The following is a 24,370-nucleotide window of genomic DNA, read 5'->3' on the forward strand; positions in this document are numbered from 1 at the left end:
CCCTACAATAAAAACCAATTAAATTTGAAGAAAACCAAGTTATTTTCCCTCCAACAACTACTGTAAACTGTGATTTTAAAGTAGCGTGTCTGAATGTTTTAAAAGTGAATCAGCCATCCTGTGCCTCTTGTAAATAAATGGAACCATCAGGATGAAGACCAAGGAGCAGGGTTCTGACCAACGCAAGAATTATCTCAGGTACCAATGAACTTTGTTTCCACGCTTTCCTTCCATCTACAAGAGACTTTTTTTTTGTCTGTGTAAGAAAAATAATGCTTTAATGAGTAGAGTTATATGCCAATGGTTCATAATTGTTTACCTGTAGTTAAAGTCTAATTATGCCAAACTTTATTTTAATTGGCACCTTATCAATCAGCACTCTTGATAAACCATAAAAAAATTATATGTCTCAAATACTGTGATGTCCAAGTATTTAGGCTGTAAATAAGGTATAACAGCAATGCACATACCCCCTAAATTATGTTTCTATTACTTATTATGTGTTCTTATATTGATTTTAGAAGGTGTATAGACATGTTTACGTAAATGTTTTGAGGGATGTTGATGTTTGAAAGCTTCACTTGGTTAGGGTTTACTGTGGTTATGTGTACCTCGATTATCCGAAATACTTCATCAACTGGCACACCCCTAGTCCCATAGTTGACAGTTAATGAAAAAAAATTGGCGGTACTTTCAATAAATAGTCATCTTTATTAATTACAGAAACCTGATCGGTGCTTTAGGTCAACCTGAGTTTAAATTTTACAATGATTCCAGGTAGAGTGCAGTTTAATTTCTAATGTACTACTCCATTTAGGCACACCAGAAGGGTGAATGGTTTCATCTATTAAAACAAAGGACTGCAGATACTGGAAATCTGAAACAAAAAAAATGCTGGAGAAGCTTAGCAAGTCTGTGGAGAGAAAACAGAGTCAATGTTTCGAGCTCAGTGACCTTTCTTCAGGTTGGCACACCCTTCTGAAGGGGCACTGGACTCAAAATGTTAACTCTGTTTTCTCTCTGCAGATGCTGCCAAACTGCATGTATTTGTATGTTGGTTCCTTGTACACTACTAAATATCTCACTCAAATCCCTGAAGTAGAATCATAACCAGTCTATATTGTGCCATCAGAATAAGAAAATGTCTTTCTGTAGCTCTGAAAACAAACAGCTTGTGCATGCATATACTTATTTTTCAACTGAGCATGGGAATTAGGAGCCTCTTCAACTCACCTCCACCATTCAATATGATCATGACTGATCAGACTATGGCCTTAATTCCCCTACATTTATCTTCCCCCTTAAGCATGGACTCCCTACATGGATAAAAAAAAACACTATCTAACTGAATATATTAAATGACCTAGCTTCTGCTGTTTTACTAGAGTATAAAATTCTAATGATCTGTGACCCTCAAAGAAGAAATTGCTCATCACTTTTTTAAATGGGAGATCCCTTATTCAGAAATTGTGTCCCTTAGTTCTAGATTATTTATGAGGGGAAACATTCTCTTCTGTCAAGTCCCCTCAGAAAATGACATTTTGCAAAAATGTTTTTCATTCCCAAAATGTAGGCTCAGACTCCAGAGTTTACTCAATCAACCTTGCTAACCTTCTCTGAACCAACAGAGTACTCCCCCTCCTTAAATAATGAGTTCAAAGCTGTAAGTGACAGTTTAGGTCTGGTCACACCAATGCCCTGCACATTTCTGACTAAACTTTGCTACTCTTATATGCTACTCTTCTAGCAATAAAGAAATAGCTTCCATTTGTCATTCTAATTACACGTGGGCATCTAGATCCATCTGTACCACACTATTCTGCAAGTGCTCTTCATTTAGAATAAAAATTCTTCTCATTTTTTCCTTCCTATTAAGATTACAACCTCACATTATCTTCAATCTGCCTCCATTTTGTCCACTTACCTCAACTATCTTTACATCTTTGCAGAAATTCTTTTTGGTCTTCCTCATATCTTGCTTTCCTACTAATCATTGTACTGTCAATAAATCTGGTGAAAATACAGTTCCTTTATCCAAGTCATTAATGTAGATTGTAACTAATTCAGACCCCAGCATTGGTCTCTACGGCTCTCCACGTGTTAGATTATCAACCAGAAAATGTCCCATTTATCCTAGCTGTTGGCCGCCACAAAAAAACCAGAAATTTCTGGAAAAGCTCAGCAGAGTCTGTGGAGGGAAATCAGACTTAATGCTTCATGTCGAGTGAGCAAGAGTCACTGTGGAAAGGTCTACATAATTAGACTATGTCTACAGGTAAACAGATATAAACCAAAGGCATGTAACGCTACTAACTAAAACTCTAATTCCCTTATAAGCTCCTCTAACATACACACAAACATTGACAACCAAATGAATAAACTAGAATACTGGTGGAGGTCGAAAAAAAAACCCATGGAAAGTCAGTTCAGTGATCTTTGCTTCCTGATGCCCTGTGTTCAGCTGACTTTTTCTAGAAGCTTCCAAAGATTTTTAAGAGTATCGCACAATTCACTTGGAAAATGTTGCTGATTTCAATTCAAAGGCCATTGCTCACAGCTACTGCTGCAGAAAAGGAAACTGGTTTTCCTCAAGTTAAATATGATTTTTTTTACACTACAGAGAACAGTTTGCTTCTGCTGGGGAGAACAACACACCTTTCTCTCTCTCTCTTTCACTGTATCATTGTTTTTGTAACTTTATTTCAGTAACAATCTGATCAGTTAGTGAGAATCAATCAGCATTGTTTGTGAACCACTCCTTGGCTCCTGATAGTCTGTACAAAGGAACCTCAATTATCCGAATAACAATTATCCGAAAATCAGATTATCGAAGAAGATCGAGGTCCCGATGGAAACATTACAAAGACGTGTTTCCAACATTGATCGCATCTTTTGTGTACAGTGATTAAACAGGCACCATCTCCAAATGCATGACCTCCCGCCCTCCCTCTCTCTCCCCCATACTTTCCCTGGAGTTCTACACAGGGGTGTACCCAAAATCCCCCATTCCCCACATAATCTCTCCAACATTGTCCTGTACAGGGCAAAGGTGGAATCGGTCAAAAACTTGCAATAAAAAGTTGTGGCTGTGGCTGTGTGTGCGTGTCTGTGTGTGTTAACCCCACAAAGGCAAATGCAGCAGTCTTGTTGTTGGTGTCCAGTTCAGCTGCTTCGGAGACGGTGCAGTATGGGGGTTGGGGGGGGGGGGGGGGGGAAGAGACAGTGTTGTGCAGGGTTTGGGGTGGGAGAGGTATTGCATGGGGGTCAGAGGCGGGGGGAGGTGTTGCACGGGGCTGGGACGGGGAATGTGCTACATGGGCTTGGGGTGGTGGGCAGTGTTGGATGAGGTTTGGGGCGGGGGCAGTGTTGCACAGGGCTGGGACAGGGGGAGGTGCTGCATGGGGTTGGGGGCGGTGTTGGGATGGGGGAGGTGCTGCACAGGGTTGGGAGCGGTGTTGGGGCAGGGGGAGGTGTTGCACAGGTTTGGGGGTGGGGAGGTGTTGCACAGGTTTGGGGGCTGGGGAGGTGTCACACAGGGTTGGGGCGGGGGGAGGTGTTGGGGGCAGGGGATGTGTTGTATGGAGTTGGGGTTGGGGGTGTGTTAGATGGCATCGGGGGCGGGTGGGGACTCATGCGCTGTGTGCTGCTGCAGTCTCCTGAATGAGGAGCAGACTTTAAAAACTCTGAGCCCCAGAGGAAAGGCATTTAATCGATTAACCGAATAATCGATTATGCGAACTAAATAGTGCCTGCCCGTCACGTTCGGATAATCAAGGTTCCCCAGCATATTGTACAAACACACAGACACAAAAACAAATGGCTCATGACAGCTATTGAATTCTTTGCTGTAAAAGTTTGCAGCCCTCCTAGTAAATCCCTGCTATTTCAAAATAGAACGGTTCTTCTATAAGCTAGCCCATAGTTTGTACAGACACAAAAATAAAAAGGTAGTCATTACAAATTCCAAAATGAAATAGGACTCTATTCCTGTGTACTTAAAATAATATGCAAAAAAAATCCCCCCATATTACAAAAGCTTTTTAAATAGTTATTATAAATATAAAATTCAGCAAGCAAATGTAGTGAAATCAAGAGGTGAAATTTAATTACTTAAATAAAACAAAGAAGTGCAAATGCTGGAGATCTGAAACAAACAAAAGCAAAAACTGCTGGAGAAACTCAGATCCATGGAGAGAAAACAGAGTTAACATTTTGAGTCCGGTGATGTATCTTCAAAACTGAAGGACAGAAAAAAAGGACAGAGAAATTACTTACTCTGTTGCATAGTTCATCATTGTCAGTGTAGATGGCAACTTGCTGAATTGCTTCACCACCTTCATTTAGGAAGAAAGTCATCAAGACAAGAATGTCATAACCAAGCCTTCCAGTAAATACTTTTAAATCATCAACAACATTTGGACGAGATAGAAAGGCCTGCAACACAGATAAAGAAACAATGACTAACAAAGAATTCCATTAACAAAACATTAAATCCTGTTTACAACTTATTAGCAATTTCAAAGCTGATACAATCTCAGCAGATAATTCTCTCAGGAGACAATTGCACAGAGTATTTTATTCTTTACTTCTTTTGCGTTGACTAGATTTTTCTTTGAAAATGACAAATCTGATGGCATTCAAAGGAAACAGTGAGAATGGATGGTAACAGCAAGCTACGCGATGTTGTAAGATTGAAATGACTACACCAGAATCCCAAACAAGATAATGCACCAAAAAAGTTTGCATCATATTTTGTGAAACAAAATGTTCCAGATGTTCCATTTTTAATATTTCTGAGAGTATTAATGACAGAATATGTGCTATTAGCCATAAGGCATAGGAACAGAAGTAGACTTTTCAGACCATCAAATCTGCTCCACATTCAATGAGATCATGGCTGATCTGACTGTCTTCAACTCTACTTTCCTGCCTTACCCGCCATAATTCTCAATTCCCTTCCTGATTAAAGATCCATCTGTCTCAGTCATGAAAAGACTTAATGCTATCCTTAACTTTCTGATTAACCATGTTTGGCTTATTCTGTTTGCAGAATCCTTCTGTGTCATTGAGATATATGTTGCTGTGAGCCATAACCTATTTTCTTAAATGACTGCCATCTCTCCTCAACTGTCTTTGCTGGTCAATACCTTTTCCAATCCACTCCAGTTGGCTCTGCCCTTGGTTGTTTGTAATTAACCTTATTTAAGCTTAGCACATCACAAATTCTTCTCTCTCAAACTGAATGCTAAAATCTACCATATTATGGTCACTATTTCCTGTGGAATCTTTAACTCTGACACCATTAATTAAATGTGCCTTATTATGTATCACCAGATCCAAAATATCCTCAACCCACTTGTATCCATAACACTGTTCTAGGAAACTGTCTTGAATAAACTCTATTGATTCTTCCTCTTGGCTACCTCTTCCAATCTGACTATCCCAATCTATTCAGCAATATAATGTTACTCTTATCACTTCAGTACTCCTTCAGAATTCAGCCCTCCAACCTAATTAGAACAATGCCTCATCTGTCCTACCATGATTTGGAGATGCCAGTGTTGGACTGGGGTGTACAAAGTAAAAAAATCACACAATACCAGGTTATAGTCCAACAGGTTTAATTGAAAGCACACTAGCTTTCAGAGCACCGCTCCTTCATCAGGTGATTGTGGAGGACACAACTGTAAAGCACAGAATTTACAGCAAAAATTTACAGTGTGATGTAACTGAAATTATACATTGAAAAATATCTTGATTGTCTGTAAAGTCTTTCATCTGTTTGAATACTATGATAGTTTCACTTCTTTCATGTGTAAATCACAATACCTTTTTTTAAAAGTTGCATTATCAGGTTAACTGTAAAAATTGGTGTTAGCTAGACAATATGTTGAAGGTGTTAGCCCCTGTGTTCTCAGTCTATGCCATGATGTTTAGAATTGATTCTAATCTAAAAAGTGAGATAACAGAGTTTCACACGAATTCATGCAGTTTTTGAGCAATGTACAATGTAACTCTAAGTACAAATTCACCCTACAAAATATAGGGTGTGTGTGTGTGTGTCTCTCTCTCTCTCTCGGGGTGGGAGGTTGTGAGAGAAAATGTATACAGTAGCACCTCGACTTACGAACTTAATCCGTTCCAGGACCCGGTTCGCGAACCGAAAAGTTCACGAACTGAATCAATTTTTCCCATTGTTCGGATGGCGTAAGAATGCTTGGACGGCTGTGCACAGCTCACGCTCCAAAGATGAACTGAATGAGATCACGCGGGGCCCGATAACTTTTGAGTTCAACAAGCCCGTAGCAAAGCAGAACAATGAAACCACGTGGTTGCACACGGGCTTTTTGCGTTCGTACCTTTGTTTGTACCTGAATTTCATATGTACGTTGAAGCAAAATTTTACGTACAATCCTGTTCGTAAACCGATTTGTACGTGAATGGGGTCGTTCGTATGTCAAGACACTACTGTATGTGTGTGTATGAGTGTAGAGTGGTCTAAGTCCCTGAGAGGATGCATGAGTGTGGGAGCGTGTGTGTGTGAGAGTGTGTGAGAGAGAGTGTGTGAGAGAGAGTGTGTGAGAGAGAGTGTGTGAGAGAGAGAGAGAGAGAGTGTGAGAGAGAGTGTGTGTGTGAGAGAGAGTGTGAGTGTGTGAGTGTGTGAGTGTGTGTGTGTGAGTGTGTGAGTGAGTGAGTGCGTGTGAGTGCGAGTGAGTGCGTGTGTGTGTGAGTGCATTTGTGTGAGTGCGTGTGTATGAGTGCATGCGTGCGTGCGTGCAATCGTGCGTGTGTATAGGAGTGCCTGTGTGTGTGAGCGTGCGTGTGTAAGAGTGTCTGTGTGTGCATAGTGCAATGGTGGTTACCTGTAGTGTCACATGAACCCAAGGTCCTGGTTGAGGCCCTCCCTATGGGTATGGAGCTTAGCTATCAGCCTCTGCTCGGCCACTTTTCGCTGCTGCCTGTCCTGAAGTCCGCCTGTCCTACCATGAGTGCTGTCAACAAATTGCTAAATCCAATATTCCATTACTAGCAGGGAACATCTGTACCATTACAGCCTTGCAGCTTCACCACCAGCTGTTTTTGCTTTGAACTTGCCTCAAGAGACAGTAAGGCTGACTCCATGATGCTTTCATCTCCTCCATATGAAACTACTTTGAATAGGAGCCTTTTTAAAGGTTTGCCAGGTCAGGACCCTTATTCAGTTACTTTCAATAATAATAATCTGATTTATCATAAACATACTTCAAATATATTAATGGGATACAGATTGTAAACTGGCCAGATTGTAAGTGTATGGATAACAAAGATTTGTATGGATTACTTATTTGAGGGTGAAACATAGGAAACTGTCTAGGAGACATTTAATAGTTGAGTAAAGGAAAGAATATTATATTAGAGTCACCCTGCTTTTGACTGAATTGTGCAATAGCATCTTTTACTTGCACCTAACAGAGCAGATACAGTTATGGTTTAACATCTCATCCAAAAAAATCGTCCTTCTGGCAGTGCAGCACTCATTAAGTACTGCCCGATGTATGAGCATTCATTAGTTTGTCACATCTCTGGGTTTTGAACCCATAATCTTCTGACTAATCTTTCACTGAATCAAGGCCAATACAGGCATGATAGGGTGTTACAATGCAAGGAGGCATTTAATGCAGTATATAAGGTAGTTAAGACCCAATAGGGTTAACTCACATCAAAACGTAAGCTCCATCATTGGAATACAGAATAAAGGACTATTCCTGGGAGGAACTAACAAGTGCCCCAGTATTTTTCCTCAGAGTTTCTTGAATAAAATGCTTAATTCAAAGACACTTGGGTTAGCAGCCCTTGCCAGAAGTCTTACATTCTTTTTAAACTTTCTTTACTTGAGGTCTGCACTGTTCCTTTACTTCACTGGTTCTGCCTTCACCAACCCACACACAAAGAACAAAGAAAATTACAGCACAGGAAGAGGCCCTTCCGCCCTCCAAGCCTGTGCTGATCCAGATCCTCTATCTAAACCTGTTGCCTATTTTCTAAGCATCTGTATCCCTCTGCTCCCTGATCATTTATGTATCTGTCTAGATATATCTTAAAAATGATGCAATCGTGCCTGACTCTACCACCCCAGCTGGCAATGCTTTCCAGGCACCCACTACCCTCTGCATTTTTCCCTTAAACTTTTCCTCTCTCACCTTGAACTCATGATCCCTTGTAATTGAGTTCCCACTCTGGGAAAACGTTTCTTGCTATCCACTCTGTTGATATCTTTCATGTAGACCTCAATCAGGACCCCCTCAACCTCTGTCTTTCTAACAAAAATAATCCTAACTTACCCAACCTCTCTTCATAGCTAGAACCCTCCATACCAGGTCACATCCTGGTAAACCTCCTGTGCACCCTCTCCAAATCATCCACACCCTTTTGGTAATGTGGTGACCAGAACTATACACAGTATTCCAAATGTGGCGGAACCGAAGACCTGTACAACTGTAATATGATCTGCCCACTTTTGTACTCTATATCCTGTCCAATAAAAGAAAGCATGCCATATGCCTTCTTGACCATTCTATCCAGAGGCTGAATAGGCTGGAGCTGTTTTCTCTGGAGCAGTGGAGGCTGAGGGGTGACATTATAGAGGTTTACAAAGTCATGAGGGGCATGGATAGGAGAAATAGACAAGATCTTTTCCCTGGGGTGGGGGAGTCCAGAACGAGAGGGCATAGGTTTAGGGTGAGAAGGGAAAGATATAAAAGGGACCTAAGGGGCAACATTTTCACACAGGGGGTGTTGCATGTATTGAATGAGCTGCCAGAAGAGATGGAAGCTGGTACAATTACAGCATTTAAAAGGCATCCGGATGGGTATATGAATAGGAAGGGTTAAGAGGGATATGGGCAAGGGCTGGCAAATGGGACTAGATTAGGTTAGGATATCTGGTCAGTATGGAGGAGTTGGACCAAAGAGTCTGTATCCGTGCTGTATATCTCTATGATTCTATCACCTGCAATGCCATCTTCAGGGGACAATGGACCTGAACACCCAGATCTCTCAGTACATCAATTTTCCCCAAGGCTTTTCCATTTGCCGTGTAGTTCGCTCTTGAATTGGATATTCCAAAATGCATCACCTCACATTTGCCTGGATTGAACTCAGTCTGCCATTTCTCTGCCCAACTCTCCAATCTATCTAAGTTCTGCTGCATTCTCTGACAATCCCCTTCAATACCTGCTACTCCACCAATCTTAGTGTCATTGCAAACTTGCAAATCAGACCACCTATACCTTCCTCCAAATCATTTATGTTTATCACAAACAACAGTAGTCCCAACACAGATGCCTGTGGAACACCACTGGTCACAATTCTTCATTTTGAGAAACTCCCTTCCACTACTACTGTCGCCTGCCGTACAGCCAGTTTCTATCCATCTTGTTAATATACCCTGGACCCCATGCAACTTCACTTTCTCCAACAGCCTATTATGGCAAAACTTTATCAAACGCCTTACTTAAGTCCTGTATATGACATTTATATCATTTCCCTCAATCAACTTTGTCACTTCCTCAAAGGATTCTATTAAGTTGGTAAGACATGACATTCCCTGCACAAATCCATGTTGCCTATCACTGACAAGCCCATTTTCTTCCAAAGGTAAATAGATCTTATCATTCAGTATCTTCTCCAGCAGCTTCCCTACCACTTTATATAGGCTCACCAGTCTATAATTACCTGGATAATCCCTGCTACCCTTCTTAAACAAGGGGACAATATTCGCAATTCTCCAATCCTCTGGTACCTCATCCATGTTCAAGGATGCTGTAAAGGTATCTGTTAAGACCCCAACTATTTCCCATCTTGCTTTCCTCAGTAATCTGGGATAGATCCCATCTGGACCTGGGGACCTGTCCGCCTTCGTGCCTTTTAGAATACCCAACACTTCCTCCCTCCTTATGCCAACTTGACGCAGAGTAATCAAACATCTATCCCTAACCTCAACATCCGCCATGTCCCTCTCCTTGGTGAGCACCAATGCAAAGTACTCATTAAGAATCTCACCCATTTTCTCTGATTCTATGCATAACCTTCCTCTGTCCTTGAGTGGGCCAATCCTTTCCCTAGTTACCCTCTTGCTCCTTACATATGAACAAAAGGCTTTGGGATTTTCCTTAACCCTGTTTGCTAAAGATATTTCATGAACCCTTTTAGCTCTCTTAATTCCTCGTTTCAAATTGGTCCTACATTCCCGATATTCTTCCAAACCTTCATCTGTTTTCAGTCACCTAGATTATATGTATGCTTCTTTATCCTCCTCTTAGCTAATATCACAATTTCACCTGTCATCCATTGTTCTTAATCTTGCCATTTCTATTCCTCATTTCTATCCCACGTAACCTAAGTAGCTAAGTCTTCTAATGAAAAGGTGAAGAGATGGACTCATGATTAATCTGTGACAATTTTGTCATGGACTCACTATTATAAGTCAATTTACAGTAGTCCAACGGTTTATTCCTGGTGAAGGGCTTATGCCCAAAATGTCAACTCTCCTGTTCCTTGGGTGTTACCTTACCTGCTGTGCTTTTCATGCTCCACGGTGACTCTGATTCTCCAGCATCTACAGTCCTCACTTTCTCCCAATAGTTTATTTTGTATTCTTTTGCTTTATAGTTATCCAAGTAACTCACATAAATTTTCAAATTTGTCTCATTGATTGGGCGGCACATTGGCTCAGTGGTTAGCACTGCTGCCTCACAGCACCAGAGTCCCAGGTTCTATCCCAGCCTCAGGGGACTCTGTGTGGAGTTTGCACATTCTCCCAGTGTCTGCGTGGGTTTCCTCCCACAGTCCAAAGATGTGCAGGTTAGGTGAATTGGCCATGCTAAATTGCCCATAGTGCTAGGTGCATTAGAGAGAGGGAAATGGTTCTGGGTGGGTTACTCTTCGGAGGGTCGGTGTTGACTGGTTGGGTTGAAGGGTCTGTTTCCGTACTGTAGGGAATCTAATCTAATCTTTGCATTGATTGGCATGGCTAAAGTCATAGATAGATTATTATATTATTCATGTGTCTGAAGACTGTTCACTTGAGAGCATTTCTATACTAAGCTGTGTTATCCATCATCACTGTTTGTTCCGTGCTTTGAGAATGGTCGTAATAGAAGCAATACAAATGCTCATTATTGTACAAATCATTATATTCAACTTTAGATTTTTCAAATGCGAATCAAAACACAGGATTTTATCTTCAAACATCCTCATTTTTATCAGAAATTGTTTTTTTATTTTGGGACAAAAATAAATCAAGTTTTAGAAAGCTACAGTCAAATGCAAGTTCCTATCACTTCCTGCATTTTGACACACGGACAACAAACAGTTAATTCTTAGCATCTTATTAGCAGATGAAAGAGGCGTAATTCTAAAAACCAACTTAATGCATGAATCTATGGCTCTATCACATCACAAACTGCACAAGAGGATAAATTAGTGGGAACACCATTTCCTTTGTATTAAATATTCAGAGCAGGAGTTGTCAAGTAGACTTCCTGCTATGTCCATGTTCAGCTGATTTTTACAGCAATAATTTATGACTTCTGCTAAATCTAATGACACATTGGATAATAATAGAATCCTGAATTTTAATTACAGTATGCAAATCAGCCAAGCAAAAAATAACCAGCCATCTTCTAATGAAGAAAGACAATTAAATATGACAGGCCTTTAGAATTGGAGTGATCTGTTTGTATTGAACTTTGACATAAAGCATATTAAAACTGAACACCAGCTCAACTAGGAACATATCATAACCAAAAAACAAGAAGGTTGACAGAAAGAAAAAGATTTTTAAGATAGTTTCTAATGAATTATTGTATCTATTATCAGTAGTTCAATTTCATTCATTGCCTTGGAATTATCTTTATATTCAGTTATTGAAAATTAAATAAAATATTTGCCTTGCTCAGTCATTGTTTGAACATGTCTATAATTGTAGTATTGAGTACTTCCAGGTGGAAAATAGGACACTTGCCAATAAAGCTGGTTTGTTTCCCTGATTCAATGAACCACTGCACGACATAGTGAGAGCCTAAGCCCTGTGGCTGAGACCTGTACTTAGTTACCAATTTGGAATCTTAGCTTATCTTGAGTTGGCCAGTCTCAGCCAGAGTCCCAGTGAGCTGTGCAATTAAACCTGTATTAGGGAAAGGAAAATTCAACAATGTTCACTTTCCAATTCCAATGTAAATGTATATACAAGGCTTTTGAATGAAAACAAGATCAGGCTCAAAAGTGATGGACCAATTTTAATCAATATAATAAAATAATCATTATAGTAAATATCACTAGTTAACATCAAGTAATCTCTGGAACAATCCAGGGCAGATATCATTTTTCACTTGGACCATTAAATGTACACCACATTTTCAAATGTTAGGCTGATGTAGTGGCTTTAATACTTGTAAAATAAAAAGAGAATGTCAAGCCTATAATTATAAAACTTTCTCAAATGAAATGTCCTGCGATAATGAAAGGCAAGTTCTTCCTTAAGCATTTCAGCTATTTTCCAATATTTCTTTATGCTGTCTATGCAAAACATAAACAATGGCGGTTCTTCAAATTGATAAGAGATGTAATTGACACTTAATGTTCTAGCGTGTCAGGATGTTAAATCAGTGAAAGTAGGCTTATTTGCTTCCAAATGATGTATTTGAAGTTTAACATCATAGACAGGATCAACAAATACTGATCAGACAAGTTGTGCACTATTGTGAAAGGTTCAGTTGCTCAAAATCATAAAAAGGTTCAAAATAATAATAGAAAATATTAGAAGAGGAGATCTGGAGAAGATTTTTAAACTCAGTTGCATTACCATTGTGGAATAAGTTATGCTACAAGTCTATGGAATAGACAATATACAAAAGACTCAATATAAATGAATTTTTGGAGACATATGGGATTGCAAAGATTGCTGAGAAGACTGAGATTATTTGTTTAGACAAGCATGCAGGAGATTCCTGCATTATAAAGTACTTCATTCTACCATAAAATGCCCAATATTTGTCTGAGGCAGTAGAGATGGAAACTGTTCAGCACATTTCCTGGTTTCACAGCTATAAACTAGTTACAGAGACCACAAACTTGTTGCACAAAGGGCTTTGCAGTTGAGTTAGTTTGTACTTGGTCCACAAGTGACTTCCTTACCCTGATATGACATCTATACCCTTGGCAACCCTGGTGCTGAATTTGGTATCAAGACGAAGGTTATTTGTAATGTTTGATCCAGTGTATGTAAAGCTGTGGATGACATGCTGATGTTCTGGCCCAGAACTTCAGTTTTCCTGGAACAGATTGCCAGGCCAAATCCCTTGCAGGCCCAGCACAAGCTACCTACAAATTGTTGCAAGTGGCCTTCAGCATATGATGTTAGTGCAGCATCATCAACAAACAGCAAACCTCAGACTAGGACATTACACACATTAGTCAGGCTTTCCAACAGCTCCATTTGATGTTGCCAAAACTCGAAGGGATTTGCCAAAGTTTTATCGCCAAGGTACAGCCTTGCTTTAACCCATGACTGATCTTAAAAGTGTCTGATGTTGCTTTATTACAACTGGTGATATCATGTGGAAAGAGGAAATGCTGCCCAGGTGTCCAAGTGGGAAGTTTAATTTTCAAGGAAAGGATCCTGTTGGGAATCAACTATGTTGTAGCATTCGCCTGAAAACCACCTGATAAATGACAAAGGTAAAAACAATGACTGCAGATACTGGAAACCAGAGTATGGATTAGAGTGGTGCTGGAAAAACACAGCGTTCTGGCAGCATCCGAAGAGCAGTAAAATCAACGTTTCAGGCAAAAGCCCTTCATCAGGAATACGGGCAGAGTGCTTGAAGGGTGGAGAGATAAATTTTCTCATTAGGACACCATAGCTTCAAAGCAACAGAAAAAAGGCCAAACATTTCCTTGTTCAAAACATTAGTACATTTTAACAGGCCGCGTGGATAAAAATCACGCCTAAGCCCCTGCCCTGTTTTTGAATCAACACGCTACCCTTCCCTCAACCCACAGTGCTGAGGAAAAGTAGTTCACTTAATTCCAGAGTACAAGTGCTGCTCAAGAAGTCAACCAACTCTCCATCTTTAATCTCACACAAGAAGGATGATTCCAACAAACAAACTTAAATCTATACATTTTCAGTAGTGGAGAGAATACTATTGAGAAACAAAGTGGGAAGATATCTCACAAATTCATCATTCCACTGCTGACAATTTTGATAAGAAATTTGCAACTATTTTCTAAACTTGTTTCAATTCTGATAAACAAAGTATCAAATGTTATGGATAGAAGGTGAGTAAATGGAGGCAAGGTAGAGATCAACCATGATCGAATGGAATAATCTAAGGGTGAAATGGACTAATCTTAATCCTGGTCTCAGGAATCGTGCACAACTAAGCTTCTGCCATCAGCTCAGAAAGAAATCATAATTAGTACCAAACTAACTTCAAAGAAAGGTCAACATCCAATTCAACTATGCACTTTTTTCAGATTTTTTAAAAATTTCAGAAACAAGTATATGGTGAGACTCAGTTCCTGTAAATTCTGATTCAGTAAACTCAGTTTCAGCTGGTTTATTAATTGTTAAATGTTTTGTATCTGGCTGTTTGTTGTCACATTGTGAGATTTAAGTGGACATAAAAAGATAGATAATCAGAACAGTAACAGAGGATTCAGTGCTTCGAGCCTGTTCTGCCATTTAATCTGAGCATGGCTGATCATCCAACTCAGTATCCTATTCCTGCTTTCACCTCATATCCTTTGATCCCTTTAGCCCTAAGAAATATATCTATCTCCTTCCTGAAAACATTCAATGCTTTGGCCTCAACTGCATGCTGTGGTAGAGAATTCCCGTGTTCATCACACTCTGGGTGAAGAAAATCCTCCACACCTCAGTCCTAAATGCCATAGTCTGTTTCCTGAGACAGTGTGCTTCTGGCCTCCCCAATCATCAAAAACATCATTCTTGCGTTTACCCTGTCTCGTCCTATTATAAATGTGTAGGTTTCCACAAGATCTTTCTTCTAAACTCCACGCAATAAAGTTCTAAATGATTAAGTTTCCTTTCGTACATCAGTCCTGCCATGCCTGGAATCAATCTTGTAAACCTTCTTTGCACTCCCTCGAAGCCAGAACATCCTTCTTCAGATAAGACAACAAAAACTGTACAAAATACTGCAGGCTTCACTAAGGCCCTGTACAATTACAGCAAGACACCTCTGCCCCTGTATTTGAATCCTCTCATTATGAAAGTCTACATACCCATTCACCACCTGCTGCACCTGCATGCTCACTTTCACTGACTGCTGTAGAAGGAACACAAATCTGATTGCACCTCCTCCTTTATTATTTATCGCCATTCAGGTAATAATACACCTTCCTGTTTCTGCTACCAAAGTGGAATACCTCATATTAATCCACAATATATTTCATATGCTATGCGTTTGCCCACTCACTCAACTTGACCAAATCATGTTGAAGCATTTCTGCACCCTCCTTACAGTTCACCCTCCCATTCAATTTTATATCATCTGCAAACTTGGTGATATTACATTTAGATCCCTCATCTAAATCACTAATATGTAATATGAATATGTATTGTATTCTCAAGGGTCTAAGCACTGATCCCTGTGGTACCTGTCACTGGTTATGACTCTTTGTTTCCTGTCTGCCAACCAGTTCTCTTTCCATGTCAGTACACTACCCCCAAGTCCATGTGTTTTCATTTTGTATGCTAACCTCTTGTCTGGGACATTATGAAACACCTACTGAAAATCCAACTGAGCCACATCCACTGGTGCCTGGTTACAATATATCAATATGCTAATGTGCTACATATTCCAGCAAAATGTTACCATTAACATATCTCTAGTTCTTGTTGCCAAAGATCAAGTCTTAGAACATGATTTAAATTCCACTTACTGGTTCACAAATCTGATCTTACACAACATAGTAAAGAAATCTATGAAAATTAAAAACAAAACAGAAATTGCTAGAAAAGTCAATAGATCTGGCAGCATCTGTGGAGAGTAAGCTGAGTTAATGTCTCAGAACCCTTCTTCAGAGCATGAGGTATTCTGAAGAAGGGTCACTGGACCAGAAATGCTAACTCTGCTTTCTCTCCACAGATACTGCCAGACATGAGTTTTTCCAGTAATTTGTTTTTGTTTCTGACTTCTATCATCTGCAGTTCTTTGTTTTTTTTCTCTATTATAAATTATATTGCCTTGACTAGCCACAATTACAAAATTGCAAGAACAAGGTGAAATCTTTCTTCGAGTCACAGAGATGGACAGCACAGAAACAGACCCTTCAGTCCAACTCATATATGACGACCAGATATCCAACCTAATCAAGTCCCATTTGTCAGCACCCAGGCCATATCCCTCCAAACCCTTCCCATTCAGATACCCAACCAGATGCATTTTAAATGTTGCAATTGTACCAGCCTCAACTACTTCCTCTGGCAGCTCATTCCATACATGTACCACATTCTGCATGAAATTGTTGCCCCTTAAGTCCCTTTTATATATTTTCCTTCTTACCCTAAACCTAGGTCCTCTAGTTCTGGACTCCCCCACTCCAGGGAAAAGACTTTGTCTATTTATTCTATCCATGCCCCTCATGATTATATAAACCTCTATAAGGTAACCCCCTCACCTCTGACATTCCAGGGAAAACAGCCCAGCCTTTTCAGCCTCTCCCTATGGCTCAAATCCTCCAATCCTGGCAACGTCCTTGGGAGTCTTTTCTGAACCCTTTCAAGTTTCACAACATCCTTTCAGTAGGAAGGAGACCAGGACTACACACAATATTCAAAAAGTGGCCTAACTAACGTCCTTTACAGCCGCAACATGACTTCCAAACTCCCATACTCAACTAACTCTGACCAATAAAAAAAAGCATACCAAACACCTTCTTCACTATCCTATCTACCTTTGACTGTACTTTCAAGGAGCTATGAATTTGTGCTCCAAGGTCTCTTTGCTCAGCAACACCTCCGAGGACCTTACCATTAAGTATATAAGTCCTGCTAAGATTTGCTTTCCCAAAATGCAGCACCTCGCATTGATCTAAATCAAACTCCATCTGCCATTCCTCAGTCCATTAGCCCATCTGATCAAGATCCTGTTATAATCTGACGTAACCTTCTTCGCTGTCCACTACACCTCCAATTTTGGTGTCATCTGCAAACTTACAAACGATACCTCCTATGTTCACATCCAAATCATTTATGTAAATGACAAAAAGTATTGGTCCCAGCATTGATCCTTGTGGCACTCCACTGGTCAGAGGCCTCCAGTCTGAAAAGCAACCCTCCACCACCACCCTCTGTCTTCTATCTTTGAGGCAGTTCTGTATCCAGATGGCTAGTTCTCCTTGTATTCCATGAGATGAAACCTTGCTCACCAGTGTCCCATAGGGAATCTTGTCGAACGTCTTACTAAAGTTGATACATATGACGTCCACCACTCTGCCCTCATCAATCCTCTTTGTTACTTCTTCAAAAAACTCAATCAAATTTAATGAGACACGAGTTCCCACGCACAGAGCCATCTTGACTATTCCGAATCAGTCCTTGCCTTTCCAAATACATGTACATCCTGTCCCTCAGGATTCCCTCCAACAACTTGCCCACCACTGACGACAGGTTCACCGGTTCATAGTTCCCTGGCCTGTCCTTACCACCTTTCTTAAATAGTGGTACCACATTAGCCAATCTCCAGTCTTCCAGCACCTCAAGGGGCCCAGCAATCACATCCCTAGCTTCTCACAAAGTTCTTGGGTACACCTGATCAGGTCCTGGAGATTTATCCACCTTTCTGCCTTTCAAGACATCCAGCACCACCTGCTCTGTAATATGGACATTTTTCAAGGTGTCACCATCTATTTCCCTACATTCTATATCTTCCATGTCCTTTTCCACAGTAAACACTGATGCAAAATACTCGTTTATTATCTTCCCCATATCCTGCAGCTCCACACAAACGCTGCTTTGTTGATCTTTGAGGGGCCCTATTCTCTCCCTACTTACCCTTTTGTCCTTAACCTTTGAATTCTCCTCAACCCTATTTGCCAAAGTTATGTCATGTCCCCCTTTTGCCCTAGCGTTGTCCAACTCCTAATGTAGTCCAGTTTATAAATAGATTGCAACTTTAGTTAATAAGTCAAATCTCTATCAACTATTTTGAAACACATTGTATTTCTATTTATTTTGCTTTGGAATATCAAGCCACCTCTTCCAGGAACTTCAAATGCATTCTCAAATGTTAACCTCTAATGAGGTTACACTATTGCCATTTACACAAATTCTTCTTTCTCATTTTCCAGAAAACAATTATGAGACTTATGGAGTACCTAATCTCTCTAATTCAAAACAAAACCTTCATTCGAACACAAACTAAACCAATTACACGGTTTATCTGATATTTTAAAAAAACATGCATGAGGATAACTCTCAATTCTATTTCCACAGCATAGCAAGACAATAGCAAGCTTTGCAACATTATTGAGGGTTAGGCTTGGTGTAAAAGCTTGCTTTGGCTAGGTATTTCACAGTATTTCACATGGGCAAATACAAAATCAAAATTTAGCCAATAAAGACAATTTTTGACAAAGTTAATGGCAGAAGTTAATGAAAAGTAAAAATCCATTCTTAATTTGTAGCTATTGAATCACTAACCTTCAGACAAAAGCTATACATAAAATATCTCAAACTATTTTACACAATATAATGTATCTGAATGCAAATAGAATGGTCGAACATTTTGTCTGTTAAATATTAAATAAAACTATCCACTACCACAATATTTGAAATAAGTGTCATTCCAGTTCACAATAACTCAGACTCTCGGGAGTCATATAATTGCCACATAAATGGGATTGTTAAAACATTTCCAACTTTTTCAATCAATAAAGCTTTACTGTTGAGTATCCATTTAGTAACATCAAGGATAGAAAGTTTATTTGTTTTAGCAAGTTGTGGCAACATTTCTCCAATGTTTGGCGTGTGGCAGTGTGAACCCTTCAAAGCTTTAAGACCCTTTGGTACTCTCAGTTTTTGTGATATTTTTCCACTATGTTCACACTCTCTGTATGGAGTTTGTACATTCTCCCCTTGTTGGTGTGGGTTTTCTCCGGTTTCCTCCCTCAGTCCAAAGACATGCAGGTTCGGTGAATTGGCCATGCTAAATTGTCCGTACTGTTCTGGGATGTGTAGGTTAAGTGCATTAGTCAGGGTAAATGTAAAGTGATAGGTAGGGGAATGGGTTTGGAAGGTTATTGTGGACTTGTTGGGTCAAGTGGCCTGTTTCCACACTGTAGAGATTCTATGATTCTGATTCTATGACATTCCGAAGTTGCTAAGCCAGTCCTTTGGGAGATGTCATTTTGTTGATTATTCCTTGTTTTCCAAACCTTCTCTCATCTTTCAGGCTGGACTTGAGGGCAGCTACAACTCTCTTCAGCAGGTGTCATGTTGGTCTCATTCTCAGCCAATTCAAGATGATATTTACCAAAAAGACATCCAAGACCTGTAAAGCCATCTTTGACTCTTCTAGGACCTGCTCAGCTGTTAATGGCTTCCTGCTGCTAAAACACTGTAAATGTCTTCTTCCACATTTAGTATTCTTAGTCCAAGCTTTAGACTTGCTCCAGCTGAGATGAAAGGAGATTGCTTAATGTTTCAGCTCTGAACTCCAGATCATATTCTTCTCATTGCATTGAACTTTTTGTTAGTCCTCTAGAAATGAGGATTATTTCATCATAAATGTAAACTTACCATCAATGGTTAATTTATGGGTCTGCATCTTACACAACTTTGCACCAGCAACTTGCAACGCTCATGATGTTATAGAAAACTGTGCTATCTGACACTTCACACTCAGTTCATGTTCACCTTCTGCTGTTTCACAAACCATTTGTCACCATTCGATTTAATGGCATTAACCTGTTGAATGTGTTGAGCAATTTTGTTAGAGTCATTGGTTGATAGCTCCTAGTAAACATCTTTATAGACATGCTTTGCTTCACTTTTAGCTCACAATCTTTTTAGCTAAGCACTTGTGTGTGAAGCGAGTCAGCAATTAGGTCACTGCTTTTCCCATCCTGGAGATGCTTTCCTTTCATTTGTGTGATGTCCTTCACAACATTGACACTTTTCTCTCTAGCTTTGGCTTTTTTGAAGTCTTTTCTCCAAATATTTTTGATTTTTTTCTCATTTTCGTTTGACCTGGCATGTGTCTCAGCATACTGCAAAACTTCATCTGTTCTCCAATCACTAGCTACTCACTGATGACTGAAGTTCTGAGCTTCTGCAAATGTTGATAGCTTACTCAAGAGTAAAGTTTTCCTCTCTCAGCAGGCCAGTTTGCATGGCAGCTTTCACATGTCAAAGATGATCATATTTCTGAAAAGATTATTTTTTATGTTGGGAGATGCAAATTCACAAGATTTAGCGAGATATGTCAGTGCAGTAACTTACTGATCAATAGTCTACCTCTGCCCAAGCTCTGATGTTGAGCACATACTGTTCATAAATAGCATTATATGTGAGATCCAACACGTGTCTTCAAAGCCATCAGGATCTCTGGAGTCTGTTTTTCTGCTCCTCAATGAAAACTAGGCTGTAGCCCTCTTTTCCCAGCATTGAGAGCAGGAATGCTAGTTCCTCAAGTTTTTAAACTAAATACGTCAGCATATCATCATTTTGCCAAGGAGTTGTGGAAAAATTTCCAGTTTTGTCTTATATCTCTTTCAATTCTACAGCAGAAAGGAATGCAAAATGGAAAGCCACATTGACTCACGCTCATCCAAGGCTGCAGACTGTGTTTATTTCCATATTTCCTTTGCAGTTTCTATCAGTAGTTAGCTCTCTTTAGGTTCTGAATATCCACACATTTTCAACTTTACATTTCTGACACCATTACAATTGATGTGCGTTTAATACTTGCCACAATCTGAACACAAAGAAACACAGAACAAAGGTAGAAGTTGAAATCAATACCTATGAAAAGTGAGTCAGCACATAAAGTACAGGTGGACTTCTTCAAGAGGGTAGCCAAAGACTTTGGAAAACAATTTTGGATAAAAGTGGTTATGAAGTACATTGGGGGGGGGAAAAGGGTCTTCTATTAAATGTAGCTGTAATATGTTTTGCAAATATTTCCTACAGTTGCCCCAATGAGACCATTTGCCATGTCCAAATTAATATCAGTTTAATGTAACAGCCATTAGTTTGACAACAATGTAGAACTTCTGAATTTAAAAAAAATCAGCCTGTGAAACAAAGGTAAGTTCCATACAAAGTATGTCTACAAGAAATGTACGTAGAAAAGTGTAAATGTGTGTATCCTTTAAATGTTAAAACAGACATGCTTGTTATGAAGTGCTGTTCTTTGCAAAATGCAAAATTTACAAAAGGGCACTAAACAGCCCCCCAGGATGGTCCATGATAAATTTATAACACACTAAATGTTGAGCGTCAATTTCCCTTTGGGAAAAAAAATCGGACATCAAATTAATTACATTAACTTACAAATTAAAGAAGAACCATCTCATTGCCTTTTAATTTACTCTGCAAGCGTGTAACCTTAACATTTTTCAACATAATGAACATACTGTAATGCCCCAGATACCATTGTCGGATCATGTCTAAAAGGTATACCAATATGATCTTCTGAAAAGTCAGACACCTCATTTTTCCCAAGGTGTGATAATTACTTGTTTCTATTACCGATTACCATATATTAAATAATTAACCTTTACAACTATAGACAATTTTTCAGGCACTTAAACTCTCATATCTTATGGTAGCCTCACTTTTAAAACAAAGATTAACCAATTATCATGTAAGTTCCACCCTTTTTTAAATTACATTCCATCATTGTTACCTCACATGAGTTATACACTTCGAGAAATACATGATGGAAGATTTTCATATGGAGAGGAATGGTTTTATGGGGAAGAAGTCAACCAAGGTAAATAGAGCAATTTCTTTTTCTCAATATAAAAAAAAACTCTTGTTTAGATCTACCACCAAACATTCTTTGTCATCTGTGAAGTCAGATGTTCCGAGGTTGTCCCATTTATGTCCAATACAGGGAAGAAGAGCTTAAGAAACATGCCAAACCACACTTACAATATGGTCAATTTTTAAAAAAATTTATTTGTAATCACATTTGTCTTACCTGATTTGAAACCTGTATTTGGAAGTCCAAATGATGGCAGAGGACACTGAAAGCATCACAATAATAGCACAAAAATTAGACTGGAAAAGTCAATAGAGAAACGAACAAGACAAACTAATGGCAATGAAGGCTGGACCTTGTAATCTGTGTCCTGGAGACGAAAAAGAAGCAACTGCAGAGATAGCGAATTATTTGTAAGCTTCCAAAATTTCCTCAATTCTGCAAAGATCCAAGCATGGAAAACTGCAAATATGAAGATCCTATTTAAGAAAGGAAGGAGACAGAAAACAGGAAACTATAGGCTAGTTAGCGAAACATCTGTCACTGGGAAATTGCTAAGTTCCATTATTAGGGGATTAATTGTAGAATATGTAGAAAATCATAATATACTCAAACAAAGTTAACATGATTTTGTGGAAAGGAAATCATGTTTGAAAATTCATCAGAATTCTTTGAAGATGTGACATGCAGAATGGATAAAGGGGAAAAAGTAGATGTAGTATATTTTGATTTTCAGAAGGCAAGCAACACATTGTCACCTAAAAGGTTAGTGTACAAGGTAAGATGTCATAGAGATTGACAAATTGTAATAGTGATTAGTGCTGAAGCCTCAACTACTTACAATTTATAATAATGTCTTGAAGAGACTGAGTGTATATGTAATGAAATTTTCTGATATTACAAAGACAAGAGGGAAAACAAGTTGTGAGAAGGAAATGCCACCATCAAGGAAATATAAATAGGTTATTAGGCAGAAATTTGACAGATGGCAGTATAATGTTACTCATTTTGACAGGAAGAACACAGAAATAAAATATTATTTGAACAGAAACTATGGAAAGTTGCAGTTTAGGGGGAATCTGAGACACATGAGACATTCATGAGACACAAACACTAGTGTATAGGTAAAGCAATGAGGAAGCCAAAGGAAATGGTGACTTTTATTTCAAAAGGAGATGGATTACAAAACTAAGGAAGTATTGTTCTATCTGTATAGGATATTGGTGAGATCAGATCTGGAGTACTCAGGACAGGTTTGACCTCCTTGTTTAAGGAAGAATTGACCTGGAAATAGATCAGGAGAAGTTGATTAGGATGATTCCTGGAATGATGGGGTTTTCTTATGAGGAATGGTGAATTCTCTACCCCAAAGAGCTGAACAGGCTGATTCATTGGACATATTAAAACTAAGATATACAGATTTTGAATTAAAGGGAAGTCAACAGCTTTAATACATAGCTGGGAAAGTGGAGATGAGATCTTATCAGGCAAGATATTATTAAATTGGGAAACAGGCTTGAGGGTCCCTATGACACCTAGTTCTTATCCTTATAAATATTTTTTTAAAATGGTACAGATTAACAAAAATCTTGAGTAGTGTCTTGAAAAATGGGTGGTGGAGGAAGTGGGAGGGGAAGGGTAAGGTTACAAAAAAATTGTAATTTATATAAATGAGCTTTAGCTACAGTCCCCAGTCAATTCACAGATAGTTGCTGAAATCTAACTGGCCACTAGATGCTGCACAAGAGCAACATGGTGATTTGCCTTTGGATTTTAAATCCATTTTCTAATATCTGTAATGTCCCTCACCAAAATGACTTAATAATAAACAGCATAACCAAATCACGTGAATGGTTATAAGTTCCTTCAATATATTGGACCCACACTCCACTATACCACATTAGTTAACGTCGTGGAAACAAATGGTGAAAGCAATAAAATGAAAAATCTTAGATTCATAACTGTTTCACATTATCTGACAATTGGGTAGGGTAAGGATTTATGATTATTAGCCCTTAATTTTGTTCTTTGATAATTAAGAGACAGTTTAAATAAAGTGCCAAATCCAAACTTCTGATATTCAATGTTAAATTCAGGAGACTTTATTTATTTAGATAACCTGCGCAACACGTTTTCTCTGCAATTGTACAACACCGCAACCTTTTCATTCATTTTATGTATCTTCAAGATTCTGGTGAACTGTCAGATCACCCATTATAAAATGGAATACAATTTGTCATTCTCTATTCAAATCATTATTTGTTAATACTTTTCAGAATGTATTTTTCCTCTAGCTAGTAAAGGATTTGCTGGAATATGAAATAACTTCTTACTTGAACACACACATTCATTATAATTTTCATATACTTAAG

General features: G+C 39.0%; 1 protein-coding gene across 1 annotated transcript in view; it reads right to left on the reverse strand.

Annotated features, from left to right (window-relative positions):
• The window catches only part of LOC140486271 (protein prune homolog 2-like), a 417,027-nt gene that overhangs the window by 151,377 nt on the left and 241,280 nt on the right, over positions 1 to 24,370 (reverse strand). The window contains exon 7 of the mRNA XM_072585194.1: positions 4,276 to 4,434. Within this exon, the coding sequence (XP_072441295.1) occupies positions 4,276 to 4,434 (159 nt within the window). The remainder of the gene's footprint in view (positions 1 to 4,275; positions 4,435 to 24,370) is intronic.

Source organism: Chiloscyllium punctatum, chromosome 2 (assembly GCF_047496795.1).
Source record: "Chiloscyllium punctatum isolate Juve2018m chromosome 2, sChiPun1.3, whole genome shotgun sequence".
Lineage (NCBI taxonomy): Eukaryota > Metazoa > Chordata > Chondrichthyes > Orectolobiformes > Hemiscylliidae > Chiloscyllium > Chiloscyllium punctatum.